The 16569-nt window shown below is 35.5% G+C and overlaps 3 protein-coding genes across 9 annotated transcripts in view; 2 read left to right on the top strand and 1 right to left on the bottom strand.

The window, feature by feature from the left end:
• Nucleotides 1-340: 340 nt before the first annotated feature.
• On the top strand, nucleotides 341-1790 carry LOC132195075 (folate receptor beta-like). Its single transcript, XM_059616810.1, has 5 exons — nucleotides 341-657; nucleotides 717-878; nucleotides 929-1117; nucleotides 1172-1390; nucleotides 1446-1790. Exons 2-5 carry the CDS (start codon nucleotides 717-719, stop codon nucleotides 1638-1640), a joined length of 765 nt encoding a protein of 254 aa, XP_059472793.1. The 5' UTR covers nucleotides 341-657; the 3' UTR covers nucleotides 1641-1790.
• LOC132195073 (rab3 GTPase-activating protein catalytic subunit) overlaps nucleotides 1781-16569 on the bottom strand; it is a 26810-nt gene continuing 12021 nt past the window's right edge. The window contains exons 10-17 of the mRNA XM_059616801.1: nucleotides 3972-4026; nucleotides 3467-3539; nucleotides 3220-3413; nucleotides 3028-3165; nucleotides 2781-2975; nucleotides 2532-2726; nucleotides 2255-2467; nucleotides 1781-2203 (exon numbers count right to left, since the gene is read on the bottom strand). Of these exons, the coding sequence (XP_059472784.1) occupies nucleotides 1994-2203; nucleotides 2255-2467; nucleotides 2532-2726; nucleotides 2781-2975; nucleotides 3028-3165; nucleotides 3220-3413; nucleotides 3467-3539; nucleotides 3972-4026 (1273 nt within the window). The 3' untranslated portion in view covers nucleotides 1781-1993. The remainder of the gene's footprint in view (nucleotides 2204-2254; nucleotides 2468-2531; nucleotides 2727-2780; nucleotides 2976-3027; nucleotides 3166-3219; nucleotides 3414-3466; nucleotides 3540-3971; nucleotides 4027-16569) is intronic.
• LOC132195074 (leucine-rich repeat-containing protein 70) overlaps nucleotides 12340-16569 on the top strand; it is a 14124-nt gene continuing 9894 nt past the window's right edge. For 3 of the 7 annotated variants that reach the window (XM_059616809.1, XM_059616808.1, XM_059616806.1), the window contains exon 1: nucleotides 12340-12626. The gene's annotated coding sequence lies outside the window, so the exon portion shown is untranslated. The remainder of the gene's footprint in view (nucleotides 12627-16569) is intronic. The other 4 variants (XM_059616807.1, XM_059616804.1, XM_059616802.1 and 1 more) reach the window with 2 other exon arrangements.

Below are 16569 nucleotides of genomic sequence, written 5' to 3'. Positions count from 1 at the left end.
TTTTTATATTTTAAATCAATACTAGATTTATTAATTAATTCATGTGTATTTATTAAAAAGCAGTCATAAGCAATAATAATAATTTAGTCGCAATTTATTTTAGTTCGTCCGTTCGTTGTATAGCAAATAATTATTAATGTTATTTGCTAGTTTGTGTGAAAAAAACAATTATTAAAAAATTAAAATCTCAAAAAGCATAATTATATAATTTTTTCATCGCTAAAGAAAGCTTAAAATATATTTTTCATGGAATTCACCGCGGTCTCCATTATATTATAATTTTGTCCTTTGCGCGCCACAACCACTCAAGGCCATGTCGGTGAACAGCCGAAGCACCGCCTCATCACAAATTGGTGCCCACATGGGTTAGACGATTATTAACGCGGCCCCTGCGTCGCACACACCATTTATTTCAGGCAGCTTTTTATTTTCATTTTTGAAAGAAGTGTTGGTTTAAATATATAGCACTAAATTTGGTTTATATTCATAAAATATTTCCTTTCTCCTTTTGCTGAAGGGCACAATCAATTCTTCGTTCAAAACAAAAAAATCAGTCGCTTATCAACTTAAATTTAGAAAAACAATCCAAGCAGGGTTAGAAGTCATTTATTTATCGAGCTGCAACAGAAAAGTTGAGTTGATCTCTCGAGGAGCGCGGTGAGTGCTTTTCATTTACTGATCTTGTTGCACTGGGACTGCCACTTAAAAATTTACAGATGCCGACGTTAAACTTGATCGTTGTCTTTACACTCGGAATCGCACAAGGATTCTGTTTATCTGATGAATATGATGCCACTTTGGCCAAAATTATGAACAGATGCATCGACAGCATCAATCACAAACCAGAGCCAGGCGTGGAAGCAATTCTCGGAGGCCAAGTATGATTTAAATTTTGTTTCGAAATTAAAATTATTTGAACAAAATTTAGTGCGCGCCATGGAAAAATCGTTCTTGCTGCTCGCATGAGAATCAGGACAAACTGCATGAATTAAAACTATACAATTTTGACTTTGAGCACTGCTCTCAAAAATTGTCCCCGAAGTGCCGTAAGCACTTCATTCAGGACTTGTGCTTTTACGAATGCTCGCCAAATACCGGACCTTGGATTGTCTCAGGAGTAATATTAATATTTTACCCTTAAATTTTGTATTAATTGGATTTTTTTTTAAAGATTAAAATGAAAATCCGCAAAGAACGGTTTTATAAGGTGCCTCTTTGCCAAAGTGACTGTGAATTTTGGTACGACGCTTGCCAAGACGATCTTACGTGCATCAGAAACTGGATCAGAGACTTTGAGTGGAAGTCGGGCAAAAACAATTGTCCTTTGACTTCACCAGGGTGCAAAAAGTTCAAGCACATTTGGGAAACAGCAAAAGACTTTTGCGAAGAGGTTAGTTATAAAAAAAATTATTTCGGAATGGAAATTATTTTTGAATCATCAACAGATTTGGGACCATTCGTGGGAAGTTGTTCCTGACAACCAAAATTGCATGCGATTGTGGTTCGAGGGAGAAAATCCAAATGACCATGTTGCAATCATCAAAGCTTACGAAATGCTCGGATCGAAAGGAACCCATTTTGGAAGCGCTAGTTTAGCAGCACTGGTAGCTTTGAAACTTTTTCTCATTAGACTGGTCTAGTTTTTAACTTTTAAGTAAGAACAAATCACAAAGTGCTAGCTTAAAAGACAATATTGCTTTAAAAAGCAGTAAACCAACTGATAGTTACTATATATGTGGTTGAAATAGTTTATCAAAATAAAAGATCTTTGCCTTTATAATTTGGGAAATAAAAAATTATATTTTATTTTAATATCACCCCTAATAATTAAATATCATCAATTTATGGTTTCCGATAAAATATAGAATATGAATTATTATGTGAGATAATAAGAACTTACGCACTAGTATGCATTAACAGCCATTCATGAAAGTCCTTTTAGTTTCAAAATGGTTCAAAGGCTTGTAGTTTTACTTTGACACCGACTCAAATATTAGAAGAAAACTGTATCATGTGAAAATGCACCTGCAAGTCTTAGGGACTGATCTTTCACAACAGCATAGATCCTTTGGGGAGATGGTGTTGAAGCGGGAGAGGGAACGCATGCCTTGACTCTCAGCAAAAACTCCCGCTCACTGGGAGCAGGAAAAGCTTGCGGTTGATTTGACTTTTCGTTGAGTTCGTCCGGAATCAAATGAGCAGCCTAAATTCAAAAGAAATTATTCAATAAAATTCAGTTACAAAAAAATCTCACCTTTTGTGCTTGTAAAAACATATTTCGCAGCTTCTGTCCAAAAACGCCTGTTGGCCCATCAGGAACTTCTACTTCCTTTTGCCGCAAAAGATCGCAGAGGAACTTTTTTAAGTCCGACGCCCTGTCCGCAAAACTTTCATCCTGGAATTTTTCCTCGATCGAATTAAACTGCACCACCTTCATCTCCTCTGCATTAATCAGATCGACAAATCGCTGGAATGGTTAATTGTTAATTTCACATAAAATAAGAGTTGAAGATTAATAATTATTGCCGTACCGAGTATTCTTTGTGCTTAGGCGTCATTCCCATGCTTAATCGGCTGGCTTTTTCTTGAAGGGAGTTGTACGCTGAAATTGGAGTTAAATCTTCCAACCACTCTTCCCCAAGTCTACACATTGATGCATGCAGGAGTGTCGGAAGCAGCATTTGAAATGCGTCAGCAGGCTTCTGGCTCTCCAAGTAATACATCACCTACTCATAATTACTTTTTCATTAAAAAAGGAAAAATGTTTTTATTTAAATTGCCTTTTCAGCCTCTTTCGTGTCATCAAACAGCCTTTTTTGTCTGCCGGCAGGCACTGGCTTTGCTGCCGACCACAATTCCTGCCAAGTGTTTCCCTCGATCAACATTCGAGGACTCAGTTTGTTTTCCTCCTCGATCCAATCACGAGGAGAGTACCAGCGGACAAAGTCTCCCAAACATGAGCCAGGGTTTGCAGCCTGAATTTGACAAATTAAATTATATAATTTGCTCAGTTTGATGTGAACTTACTTTGAAAGACTCCATGTCTGAGAGAAGCAGAGGACTCATAATTTGTGCCCTAAGTTCTGATCCCTGGGCGTCATCGCCAAGCATCATCAAGACCTCAGCATCCTCGTGGCGCTGATCTTCAGTTTTTGGAGGTGGTTCCTAAGGATTTAAAATAATAATATAAAAGAATAAAATTTTTTCAAGTTATTTTACTTGTGTGATGGGAATATAAAGAGGTTCTTTAGATTCTATAAGAAGAAGGCTGCCGTCCTTGCTCAATCTACCCTCTGGTTTGTCCCACAAAGAGTGTTTTTCCTTTTTCTTGGGCGCCTCTGCTTCATCATCATCACACTCATAAAACTTGTCCTCCTCTTCCTCACTGGAAGCTCCAGACACGTCTTCAAACTCTGCAAAAATAATATTAATATAAAATTTAACAGAAGATTAAAATTTGTGCTACCATTATCAGAGTCTGCCTGTGATCGCGCCTTCCTCTCCCTATCCTGCCTCCTTTGAATGCAGTAGTTCAGCATCTGACATGAAGAATAATAAAATAATTAATGAAATCTAATCTTCACCTAATTGTACATCAGAAATTTAGCAACAGCAACCTGTGGAACGCGGTAGCTGTGCAGGTTGCCTATAGACTAACAGTGTTACAATTGTGAGTCGGTCATAGAAAATATGCATCATTTTTTATTGCTAAAACGTGCCCTGATAAAGGATTGGTAAAATTGGTTTAAATTTCAAATTTAAAATAAGACACAAGCACAACTAAAAAAATTAAAAATAAATTATACTTTTTGATCAAACTTGTCAAAAAGCAAAATTGAATTAAAATAGAGTTTCAAGCAAGGTTTGATAGAATAATAACTTGAAATGCTATTTTACATTTTTCAAAATTAAAAATTATTTTTCATTGGTGGCGGGAATAATGAAATATTAAAATAATTTATTATAATTACCTGCAGCTTCTGGTAGAGAATGCAAGATCTGAGATCTGGGCAGCCAGGCACAAGTCTGAAACAGTGGCAAATAATAAAAAATTAGACCAAAAAAATTCAACAAAAGAATTATTAAAAATTCTCATGAAATAGGCTCAATAATAGTTCCCCACTTAACACAATTTTCCTCTCATCTGCACGGTACCGCTTTCAAGCTAATTTACTTAAATAAACGTGTAGCGGTTTGCAGAAGTGGCGAACAATTATTATTATCGCCGCTGCAGCAGAAATACATAAAACATCAAATTATGCAACCGACAGATAAAATCATCTCGCGCGTGTATTACGGTATTGCATGGCCGGCAGTTCAGTTGGAAACAAATTAACGAGCAAGACGCAAGGAAGAGTTATCTCATATTTTTAACACACACTGCCTCTTGACCTTCATTATCGCACATTTTCAGGTCTGATAATATTTACGCTCCGGATGCACCGAATTATTTTCAGCAACGGCGATTTCGCTTAAGCTTCCTGGACGCTTTCTCAGTTCGAAAAAAAAAATTGTGGAAATTGTTACTAAGTAAAAATCCTTTGAATGACAGTCTCGAAAATAGAGAGCAAAAATCCTGCTGTGCTAAGTTGCGACCATTAAATATGACAGGCCTAAAATAACTTTCCAATACCTGTGATTGTTGCCTTTGTTGTGAGCGCGCCCAAAAAGTTGGACGCATTAGCAATCCGCAATATTGAAAGGCGAAAATCGCTCTCGCCGCGCGTGCATTATTATACCTGGCGCATTATTTACCTATTTCGTCGGGCGCTTTCAAATCGTTCTACATTTCGAGCGTCTTGTGTGGGAGGAGAAAGAAATAATATTTTGGCAGATCATCAGAGAAATGACGACGATCGTGATGGTCGAGCGCATTCTAATGCTCACTTAAAAGCAACCCGACGGCCGAAAATGAAAGTTGGGTCAGCAAATTGGAAAATAAAAAATGCTTTTGCTCTTTTTCTATGAGATTTAAAACAAATAATACTATTCTAATGAACATTTGCATTATGAGTTTTGGTGGGAAGAAAATAATTACTTTTCATCAGCGAAATAAGTACGGCACTTGGCGCTGCACTGATTCTGCTAATTGCAAAAACATAATAAATGTTATATCAGTGTTTGCAATTAACTCGCCGAGAGCAGTTTACGACCAGGGTTTTTCTGATCTGTTTCAGACGCTGCTGGCAATCAGTCTACTTTTCTAGTTTGTACTGAGCCGTGGTCTGATTTCTGATGTATATTTCATAATTTTCATTTGTTTTTACTCTCATCTTTAATGAGCTATTTTAAACGTGGAAAGTCACGAGTCACGATGGAGGAATTCAATTTGAAAAAAGTGCTGGAATTAATTATTTCTGCCAATGTAGGTGAAGATAGCAATTTCATAGACGAGCGACCAGACCATCGAAAGGCCAGTTCAAACTTAACGGTGAATAAACGGCAGAGGAATTTCCATCTTTTGCAAACAAATCACATCACTTTTTGAGACAAGATGAATAGCAAAGTTTTTGAAATATTTGACTTGTAACAAAAATTTAAAATTTGTGTGTTGAATTGAATTAAACCAAATTAAAAAATTTCGTAAAGTGTGTTAATTTTCTAGAAAATAATAAAATAAAAAACGAGTATAAGTAAAATTTTAACAATTTTCCTTCACACAATTTTGCTAATTCATGAATAAAAAAAAAATAAATGAACAATGAAGCAATAAATTTCATTAGTTTTAATAAAAAAACCTTAAGCGTTGATATTATTTTACCTTTTCATTCTAAATTACTTCAAAGGTTGGGGCCACATGCAATTATAAATATTTAACAAGAAACAAGGCGAAAAAATGAAAAATTAATGAAAACGCAGAGAAACGCTCGGCAAGGTTGATTTCCAGCATGTTGTGCATTTGCAAGTGCGTGCGAGAGCGAAAAAACTGCACTAACGGAACTTATGGAAATATTATGGTCAGCCAGCCGCGCTCGCAGAAGGATGTGCTGCGACCCTTTGACGTGCGACCCCGAGTGACCTACCGAGAGGTCAGCAGGCGAAAAAGTGCGAGTGCGGTCATTAGAAAGCGCATTTGACATCGTTTTGCAGTTAAAATCGCTTTTAAGGTCATCGCAGCCAGGGTGCTTTGTTCTCGTTGATGAGAAGAAACGCGTCCTGCAATCACAAGAGGACATTCCGAACGAGTTGATTGGAAATTCAGCACTCGATTGTCAAGAGAGGAACACGTGCCAAAGGAACCCATTAATTTTTCGGCCGCTCGGAATGCGCGGCAAATATTTATTATTGAACTCCCGCACAAATGGTGGAGAAATTTTTGCTCCAATTTCTCTTTTCGTTTGGCTGAGGGTCATTAATTTTTTCATTAAAAAGACACTTGAAGGAAAAATTGCTACAACTTATCTAAATTAAATAAAAATATTTTAATATTTACTAAAAAAAGTAAATTTTTATGAAAAATTACTATTCATAAGCAACCTCAAATTAATAATTGACTTATTGAGGGAACAATACCGTTCACAGAGGCGGGTAAAAATTATTAAAAAAAAAAAACAATTTCAATATGTTTAAGTGATTAAATAGTTCACTATTCCTGCAGGACTAAAATTATTCATTAAGATTGTAAACGAAAAATTTTAAAATAATAAATAATAATATTTTTCAAGAAACATGAACTATTTTCCAAACTATTAAATTGAAAAAATGAATTTTCTTTTTCGTCAGTTTTATTTTAAAGATTTGTTTTTTTTTCTGTTTGGTGAGAGTTTTCATTCTTGCACGCATTCCCCATGTATGTGGATGGATAGTAAAAAAATTAAAAACACGGTTGAACGATCATGACTGCGAGGGAAAAGAAAAAAATTATATCGCGTTATTTATTCAGAGGGCGTGCGAGCGCCTGAGGAGTGGAGGTCAAAACTCACGCCTTGTCCATAATTTGGTCAAAATACGTGCCATCGATCACAATCGAGTGAAAAAGAACAATCTGCTCTCTGAATCACCAACCGACGCGCCCCAGGCTGATTAAATTAATCCTGACCAAATTGTTTCATTAATGATTGCGAAATTAGGCAGTTTCAGAAGAAATTACTTCAGTACATAATCACATACAATTTACTTCGTATTCGCAGGTTTTAAATTGTCCAAAGTTCTAATAAAATAAAATTGAGCAATAAGTTGAAATATTATAGGATAACGTTTGCTATGGTTTCTTCAATTATTGAATTTATAATTTAAAAAAATATTTTCATTATAAAATTTCAATTTTTCTATCGTAATAGAAGTTTGAATAAGACAGATTTTAAAATAAAAATCAATCACAATTTCTCAAAATTAATTTAACTCATTTTTATTTAGATTCCAATCTGATTATATTTTTGTACTCTCCTCAGGCTTAATGCAAAATCTGGGATTATATTGTCGTTAAAATTTTATCTGACCGATTTTCAGCTTGAATGGAAACAACAAATTAATCTAATTGAATTACACGTCGAAGATAGAAAAGTTGCGGTGGCTGTTGCTTGGGAAAGGAAGTGCAAATAAAACCGTCTTTCTTTCCACTTTGTGGTGAAAATGCTTTTGTAACAGCAAATTACACATCCTAACAAGTCCACGGAATTTCTCTTCATCATTGGCAACGTCCGAAACACAGTCGCACAACAATGTGGCCGACCGAGCGAGTGGCAGAAAAATCCATCAATAAAAACCAACACTGCGGGGCTTTTGTTGGCAAAGATAATTTCAAAGACTCGACTCAACACCAATTATTCAAACCAAGCGGAAATGATTGAGAGTTCAAGCATGTCAAGTAGACAACCCAAAGGTACACAGATCGTGAGGTGAAGTTTTTTTTTTGCCGTAAATTTTCTAAAATATTTGCATAAAAAAGAACGTGCGCGATTGGATTTTGCGTTAAAGAGCAGAGAAATGAATTTCGCAATTAAATCATTTCTTTGCCTAGGTCGTGATGAGAAAAAGTGTGATTTGCACGTCTTTAGTGCGTTTCACGGTTCCTTGCGATTTTCCTCGCATGCCGAGCTCATTTTTATCGCCAGGCCTGATATCAAATTTTGGCGTGATTTACAGTACGTAAGCAGCAAAATACACCTCGCTACTTCCGTGCGGTGGTGTTCCCGTTAATAAAATATAAAAATCTCAAATAACACACCCAATCGTCGGACCGAAAAAATTAATTACGTCAAAAAATCCTTTGAAGTTGAAACCTTTCTGTTTGCCCAGAAATGATCCCAAACAATCTAGAAAAACAAAAGAAAAAATAACGTGGATGAAAAACCGCTAAAAATTAGATATTTGACGACTCTTTCATTAACATAGCTCGTAAAAAAAATAAAATAAAAAATTGTGCGAGTAAATTAATTCAAATTAATTTTTCCTTCTAATAACAGTTCAAAATTTGGAAGAAAATAAATATCGTTGAAAAATATAAATGAAATTTACAAAAAAAGTTACCATATTCAATAGTATTCTTTGAATAAATACAAAATTAATCACATTTCTAAATTTCAGATAAAATTTACTCATAATTTAATTTCACAATCGAACTTTAAAAAAATTTATCTAAGAAGACTAAAATTTTAATTCACAGTGAAAATAATACCCAAAGTGGAAAACGCATGGAGGAGTAAATAGATGGAATAATTTTCAGGGCAACTTGCTTTTTTATTAGAGAGAAGAAGTGACCCAATAAAGAGGCTGAGACGAGAGCTGCAGTCCCAGGAAAACAAGTGAGATTCATTTCCTCCATTCTGAGCAGCAGCCAGCCCACTTGAGACAATGCAGCCGGCGACCACATTTATATTATTTATTCGTCTGATTGTTTTCCTCGCGCTAAAGTACACTTGCGGCCGAGTAAACAGGTAACGCTATATCCGCATCCAACGATCTTGAATTGACCACCGAGATATAAATAAATGTTGGCAAAAAGTAAAGCAGTCCTGGTTTGGGTGAGCATATCGAGTTGAGAATAACGACATAATTTTTTGCCGAAGTTAAAAAAATGCGAATTGAATTATATTCGCGGTTGGCTTGTGCGAATAAAAGAATCACTTGACACCATTCGGCGTGGACGGACTTTAATTTATTCCGGCGGAACTCTCATGCAGGAGAATATAAAATTAAAAAAAATATTACAGTGAGAGATGTCACGGCCGCTGATAAATTAAACAAAAAGTTGAGCCCAGCTCGAGGAAGTTGTTTGGGTATTGTGTGCGGAGGGAATAGACAATGAGATCTCGCCTAAAAATGATTCACAAGCCGAGGCTCATTTTCATTACTCCAAGGCATTGTTGTGTTCCAATGACAAAGGAGGCTTCTTCTTTTTTCACCTTTTGTGTTTGTCTTGCCCACTTGAAAAGGTGATTTTTTTAGAAGAAGTATTTTTAAGGTTTTATTTAAAATCAAAGTCACTTTTACATTTCAAATCCACAATGTAGATTAAAAATTTTGTGGTTGAATTTCACCGCCGAGAAATGTACGCTCAAAACACACGTTTCAATATTGTGACCAAATTGTTATAAAAATTAATTTTTTTCTAAATAATTTTTTAAATTCATATTGTGAAGTTTTTGTATAAAAAATTGTTTTCTGTAAAAATGTAACCTTTAAAAATGATTTCACAAAAGTGTTAAAGCTTAATTTGAAAAATAAAAACATATTTTTAGAAAAATTGGTTTTTTTAATAATTCTATAGTCAAAATGTTTTCACAGCCCATAAATTATGGCTACAGGCCGCAGCCGAAACATAATTTTTCTTAAAAAATAAAAAAACTCACAAAAATCCATCAAGGGGAAGCCGACTTTAAATTTAAATCACCATAGATCAAAATTATTATTTAAATTTTTTTAACACACGAAAATCTACCAATATTATCTATTAAAAATCAAAAGGTGAAAAAAAAACAATAATATTTTCTACTGGGAAATACTTTTAATTACTACAGAAAAGAAGACGATGCAAAATTTGTGTTTTGTTTAAATAGAAATACGGCTACTGTAAAGTAAAATTTTAAAAATGACTTTCGATTTTCGTTTCCCACCGTCGTGTCTTAAGGGGATGTGGTCGAGTTTATACACTTCTTGTAATCAGTAATAAAGAAATGAGATGCGCTCTCAGTGAGAAAATCATGATGCTGGAATATCAAATTACGCGCAGCAAGATTGAAAGTGCCAAGTCAGGTGCAACATTTTTACGGCTGATAATCGATCATAATTGCAAGGAAGACAAAATGCTTTCTATTTTAATTCTTGTTAAACGATATCGATTTCTTTGCGGCAAAAGTTCGTTTCACGGCCAATGATTGGAAACATTGAAAGTTTTCTCTGAAAACTCTCGTAATTTCGCATTTCTGTAACAAATTAAAAAATAGTGGAATTATATCGCTCACAGCTCATTAGACATAAAGATCATTATTTTATACCAATTTTTATTAACGCTGTCTCCAAAATTTATATTGGTCATCATAAATCTTCCGTTCTGCCAATTTGTTTGCAATAAAGAATAAAAGCAGAGAGAGATTAACATATAGCCCTACTTTCAAATTTGATCTAGAGTTGCACCCTGATGTTCTTTAGATAGCCAGCATATCTCAATTCAGGGCATGTGGAAAAGGATGTTCATCTCTCTCCTATTTAGAAATTGACCATCACGCTGCGGCTATTTGTGCGCGATTAAGGCGCTGCATTTTTGTGCCTTGATACGCGGAGAAATTGCTTTTGTGTTAGGCAAATCTCACAATCAGCTGACCAACCTCGCAAACACAACCGTTTATTTCTATCCCTTATTTTCACCGATGCACGTTTCGTTATTTTTAATGTGCCGAAAGAGAAAAAAGCGTTTTATCAGATGCACTAAAATTTCTGTATCACTTTCAACTGGAAGAAGCAAAAATTCTTCTTTTCACTCTGAAAACGCAAATTGCGAGTAAGTCTCATTTATTTCATGCAGCATGCGAGGTGGAAGAAAAATGTTACAATCTTTATGATCTCTTCACGAATATGCAGCAACAAAGTGCGATCGGTAACGGTTGGAGCAAATTCACTTTTAATTTGCCAGCGCATTTTCTCACTTGATTTTTATACAAAGTGCGGTAACGCTCGGTTCAAAAATCGTTTAACTCTTGTGCAAGGCGAAAGTAGCCACTTTGATTGTAAATTTAGTATTTGAGGTAAAAAACCATGTTTGTTTGGCCGCTCATTTCCAATTACGTCAGCGTGCAGCTTTTTATACCTTTAATACACAAAGATTTGTGGATTTTCACTCAAAAAAAGGAGTAAAATGGATTGTGCTTCTCAACACGTACGGGCGCGTGGATAAATAATGGCGGAACTTTTTTGGTTGGAAAAAATTACGCTCATTGTGAAAAGTCACGCTGATGTCGTCGACAAAACGGCGAGCGCCTCAAGCGGGCATTCTATTAGCAAAAAGCGTCGCGAAAATTAAGGGCCATAAGGAAGGAATGTGTGCAGATATTTAAGCGGACCTGTTTGCAATTCACTTTTGAAAAGGTGGAATTTAATAAAAGTTACAATTTCTAATTATGCCACTTTCTTTAAACGGATTATTTGAGGTGGACTTTTTAATAAAAAGGTCCCCTTCTAATTTATTTCAAATAAACAAGTTTAATATTTGAGCTTCATTACTTTGGTGTTTTAAGCTTGGTTTCAGAAAGATTTAGTGACAATTTATGTAAACTTTGTTTTAATTTAAATCGATAAATTAGAAATAAAAACTGTTTTACTCAATCAATTAATTCTTAAATTAGATTGACAAATAATGTGGCAGTTTTTCGTTGTTTAAAAAAATCTGGGCGTTGAATAGGATTATATCAAGATATTAATGATTTTACAAAAAGCAATTTAAACTAATTATGTAAAAAAAAATAAGTGTTTTTTTTTCTACATTCAGATCTACCCTTCATGCCCTGTAAGTGACATTGGGGTCAAAGTGAAAGATATCTTACAATAGGGTCAAAAGTCATTAGCAACTTATCTCATAAAATGAGTATTTCTTGCATGAAATTAGTATAATTTTTTAATTAAAATTGATAAAAAAACAATGTCTATGGAGCTATTTTTTTGTAAATAAACGCCACACTGAACTCCAAGAAAAGTTGAATTGTTTCTCACAAAAAAACAAAAATATAGTCGAATCCGTGCATGGAAGAAATTTTCAAGCGCTCTCTGAGGAAGGCAGCAGTAGACGCAAGAAAAGAGCAGAGCGACTTCCCCTTCGGTGAGTGACCTGAGTTTTTTCATACCTGAATCAGAGTTACACGCAAAAGGAAGGAGGGGAGCAGGTGCCTGCCTGCAATGGAGAACATCCATGCAGGCGCAGTCAGTCTGTACCGGAGCAAGAACTAGGAGGCCGAGTGCGGTAATTCGTCTACTCAGTAGTCCGACCAGCGGTGCACCCGAGCGAACCAAAGTGGCCTTTTTTGACACTCGCAAAGAATGGTTTGACAACAATAATTCGGTGACACTTCAGACCGGCGATACAAAAAAATAATAAAAGCTTGGCCATGGAGCTTGCGGCAAGGAAAAGATAAATCGACGATTAGTTTCCTGCAGCCACACACATTTGGATAATTTCGCTGAACTGACTTCAAAAAGTGAGTATTTATCAAAAAATAATATTATCATTTTAAATTTTTATTGCAACATTTGTATTTCATGATGAAAAAATTAGGATAAAATCATTTTTATTTCGGAGCTTTTGGAAAAAACCAATAAATTCGGATCTGCTCTCAAACGCACTTCCTCTCCGTAATGTTTCACGGTCCACTTAATTAAGATCGGAATCGATTAGAAAAACTTTCTTTCAAACGAATAATTATGAGTATAAGTGTCAAAAATTAAAAAGCGTGTCATAGTGGATTCGATTCAAATTTTCATAAATATTTATCTTGCAAGCGACCTCGACCGTGAATGCTAAACTCTTCATCAAACACTTTGTTGATTAGAGGGTCTCGTCCTGCACCTTTTACTTTTGTCACGGTCAGTCACCCCACGCAACATTGATAACCGTGGCCATATACATACGTAAAATAATGTAAACGTGCTGGCAGGTGAAGGAACGCGAAGGAAGTGCTGCCGATTCCTTTTTTAATTGGCCGACGGGCGGAATGTGACGCGAAATTGGCCGTAATTATGGCCTGTTGGCGGAGGATCTTGCTTGGGAATTGAATAAAAAAGAGCAGCCGTCACAAATTCACTCACACTTGGAAGGATTCAAGGTCTCAATCTCACCATGAGGCGCAGAGTGTGTGTGAATGCACTTGCGCGTCCATGCAACAGCAGCTACGCCTGACAAAAAAAAATATGCGCTTCGCTCTGGCGTCGAGAAAAAAATTTCAAAAACATGTAAATAGTCTTATTTTGGAACGGAAAGTTTTGTCCCGGCCATCTGACATCGCACGATAATTTACAGCCAGGCGTACAATTCAAATTTTATTGCTCAATTCAAGTACCGTTTTGTTCTGTGGCAGAGACAGATCGACAGCGGCAAACGGACCTAACATTTACGCACGAACAAAATTTCATATTTAATTGTCCCGACGACCATTGGACCGTTTCATGGGATCTTGCAGAGTGCCGGTGAATATATTTTATACCAAAGAAAGATTCATAAAAAACCACTTGCTAGTTCGAAATTAAGAAGAATATTTATCACGCAGATCCAGTTTAAAAATATTAAAAAAAAAAAAAGACAATAATCGGTCTTTTATAAATTTTCCGTTCTAAATAATTTAAGCATCCTTTTTTTTATAAAATACAATAAAATAATCACATTATAGATTAACTTTAAAAAATTTCTACCTCTTCGTAAGATTTGTTTTTTTTAAGAAATTTCTTTAATTTTCTCATGAGAATTACGCTGAAGATAAAATTCCGAGAATAATAAAAAAGACGCTTCTTGATTGCTCTGGTTGTTGACAAAATCTCCTTGCTTGAGCAAACATATAAGAAGAAAAACCAGAACACAGATAGAGGAAGAACGTCGTAAAACGCACAGGAAACTTTTCCTCAAAGTCACTCTCTGCCCTTAAAATAAGAGAAACTGGACTTTTCGAACCACGAACTTTGCGGGACAAATTCAGATTGATGCATTTGTGATTATGTTAGACCTTGATTTGATTTTGATGAAGGCACAGTTGGTTCTCAAAAAGCAGAGCACGTGTTCGAGTTGCTGAGTATGTGGAGCAATTAGGCTCTGTTGTGCAATTAGCTGCAGCGAATAATGCATCGAGCCGATAATCTGTGCTCGTATGAGCAATTCGTCCGTCGACTCCTGTTCGCATTTTATGCATGGATAACGAACGTAGACGGCAAATCCAGCACGCATATGCCAGAGTTTATGTAACGGTAAACAAAACACTTATTCAATCAGAAATTTTTATAGTCATATTCTCTCATCTATTATTAAGCGAGTGAGTGACTAATCCGATTCTAGATGAAAGAAAGCTTTTAGAATCATAAAATCACACACTACTTATGTATAATTGTAAATTGATTAAATGTGCCATCGAAATTTTAGAGAAAATATCAATTAATTATTCCAATAAAAATGTACTTATGTTGATACAAATTATCATTGTTATTAAAAGGAAGTTTTAAAATTCTTGTGGGTCTCGGTGCCATTTTTTTCACCACTTCCCTTTTTTAAACACCTTTTTCTTTCAAAATTGAATAAACACAATGCGATTGGATAAATAAATTAGGATAAAAATTGAAATTTTTCGTTTTGAAGTTAATTTTGAATAAATATACTCAACTGGAACTGAAAAAAACCACGTGCCGTGCGATTCCGGTCCGTTTTTAGCACCCACTCGTAAATAACACATTCGAATTCTCGCTCAACCAGATCGACCCAATAAGTGACCATTGCGCGAGAAGACAAGTCTTTATCGCCTTCTTCCTTCTGTCCGCTCCACTTGCTCTCTGCTTTTTACAGGTTTGAAATCGCTCATCTGCCCAGTTGCTGGTTTAATTTCAGTCGGCACCCAGCAATATAATAAAAAAGACAATACTTATTTGACCGAATTGCGGCAATTGTAGCGAAAATTCTTCTTCAAGTACTACGATTGTTAACCGCGTTTTCATTGCAACATCCACGCACGCACGCTGGAGCATTTTAATAACAGTACCTTTTGATTTGGGCTACAAACTGGATGGATGTAATGAGCAAGTTAGGAAATTTTATTCAAAGATTTAACAAGGCTCATTATTATTCACGCCGAGCACTCATTCACGCTTTTCTCGGAAACAAAAATAATGATTCCCCTATCAATGAATTGAGAGGAAAAATATTCATTGAATTATTCTGAATGATGGGGAACATGAAAATGGAATTTCAAAGTAAAAAATGAAAGGTTTTGGCAGTTTTTCTCACGTTTTTAATCGCCTGTTTCCGGCGCTGATGTAACAAGAGCAGGCCAATAAGTTATGCAAGTTTTTGTCTGTCCGCGAGCAAGTAACCTGATTTGCGTGAGTCTTCTCGTGACGAACCTTGCTATTTTTTTTTCTCGCTCACTAATTTAATCATTTTATGATACGTAATTTTACTTTTGAACTCTTGTTCAATTTTTTTCCATCCATATAACTACAAAAATTCGCGAAAATACTTTATTAGCGAGTAATAAAATACAATTTTATTACCAACTCACTAGTAAATTTAATTTTTATTCAAGTTAAAGCTTTTATTTGATTCGAGTTTTAAAAGCAAAGGGTCGTGAACCACCGACGAATAGTCAAAAGAGAAAACAGTGAAATTCAGGTAGCGTTTTTGTTGCAAATTTTACAGCCGATCACATGCCAAAATGAAAATTCTGCTGCCAATTATTTTGCTCGTTCCACATTTAGCTGCAGCGTGCGCAGGTTGTTGGCAAACGTTGCTGGATCATGAACGCAAAATAGACTCACGTTGCAGCTAAACAATATGATCTTGAATACAAATATTGGCTGCTCGTGTCCCAACGGTAAATTCACTCTTCGAATTCCTTGGCCGTGATTGCAACCGTGGGCGTTTGTCTCTCTTTCAACACTGTGGGCCATCACGGAGGTGTCCCGGGCCGTTTTTCATTGAGTCGCAATAATTAGTCTTGCGGAGCAAACAACCCAGATAGTTTTACGCAACAATAAGATTCTTTCTCGCAGCCGCCAGACGTGCAATTCGCATTCGAGCGCGCATAGATTAATTGTCCCTGCTCAAACAGTTTGTCAACTTACGAATTCTATTTTCGTTTGTTTCCATTTTTGCTATTCAAGAACAGTTAAATTAGAGAAAAAAGCTGTCCTCTGATTTACAGGAATACGAGTAAAAGTAGATAAAAAAAAAACATTTTATTTAATGTAAAAAATTGGAGGAATAAATTAAATTATACAATTTCTTTTCTAGCTTCAGCATCATTGATTTTTATAAAAAAAGCTCGTGATTCGGTGTTTAAGTAAAAAATCTTACAAATTGACGTAGATCGACTCAAAATTGTTCAAAATTTACCAAATGAATTTGGAGAAAAAAATCTTGGATGCTGACAATTGATTTAAAATTTATTG

Source organism: Neocloeon triangulifer, unplaced genomic scaffold (genome assembly GCF_031216515.1).
Source record: "Neocloeon triangulifer isolate White Clay Creek 2 clone unplaced genomic scaffold, ASM3121651v1 ptg000009l, whole genome shotgun sequence".
Taxonomy (NCBI): Eukaryota; Metazoa; Arthropoda; class Insecta; order Ephemeroptera; family Baetidae; genus Neocloeon; species Neocloeon triangulifer.
This window is presented reverse-complemented; position numbering and strand designations above follow the sequence as displayed.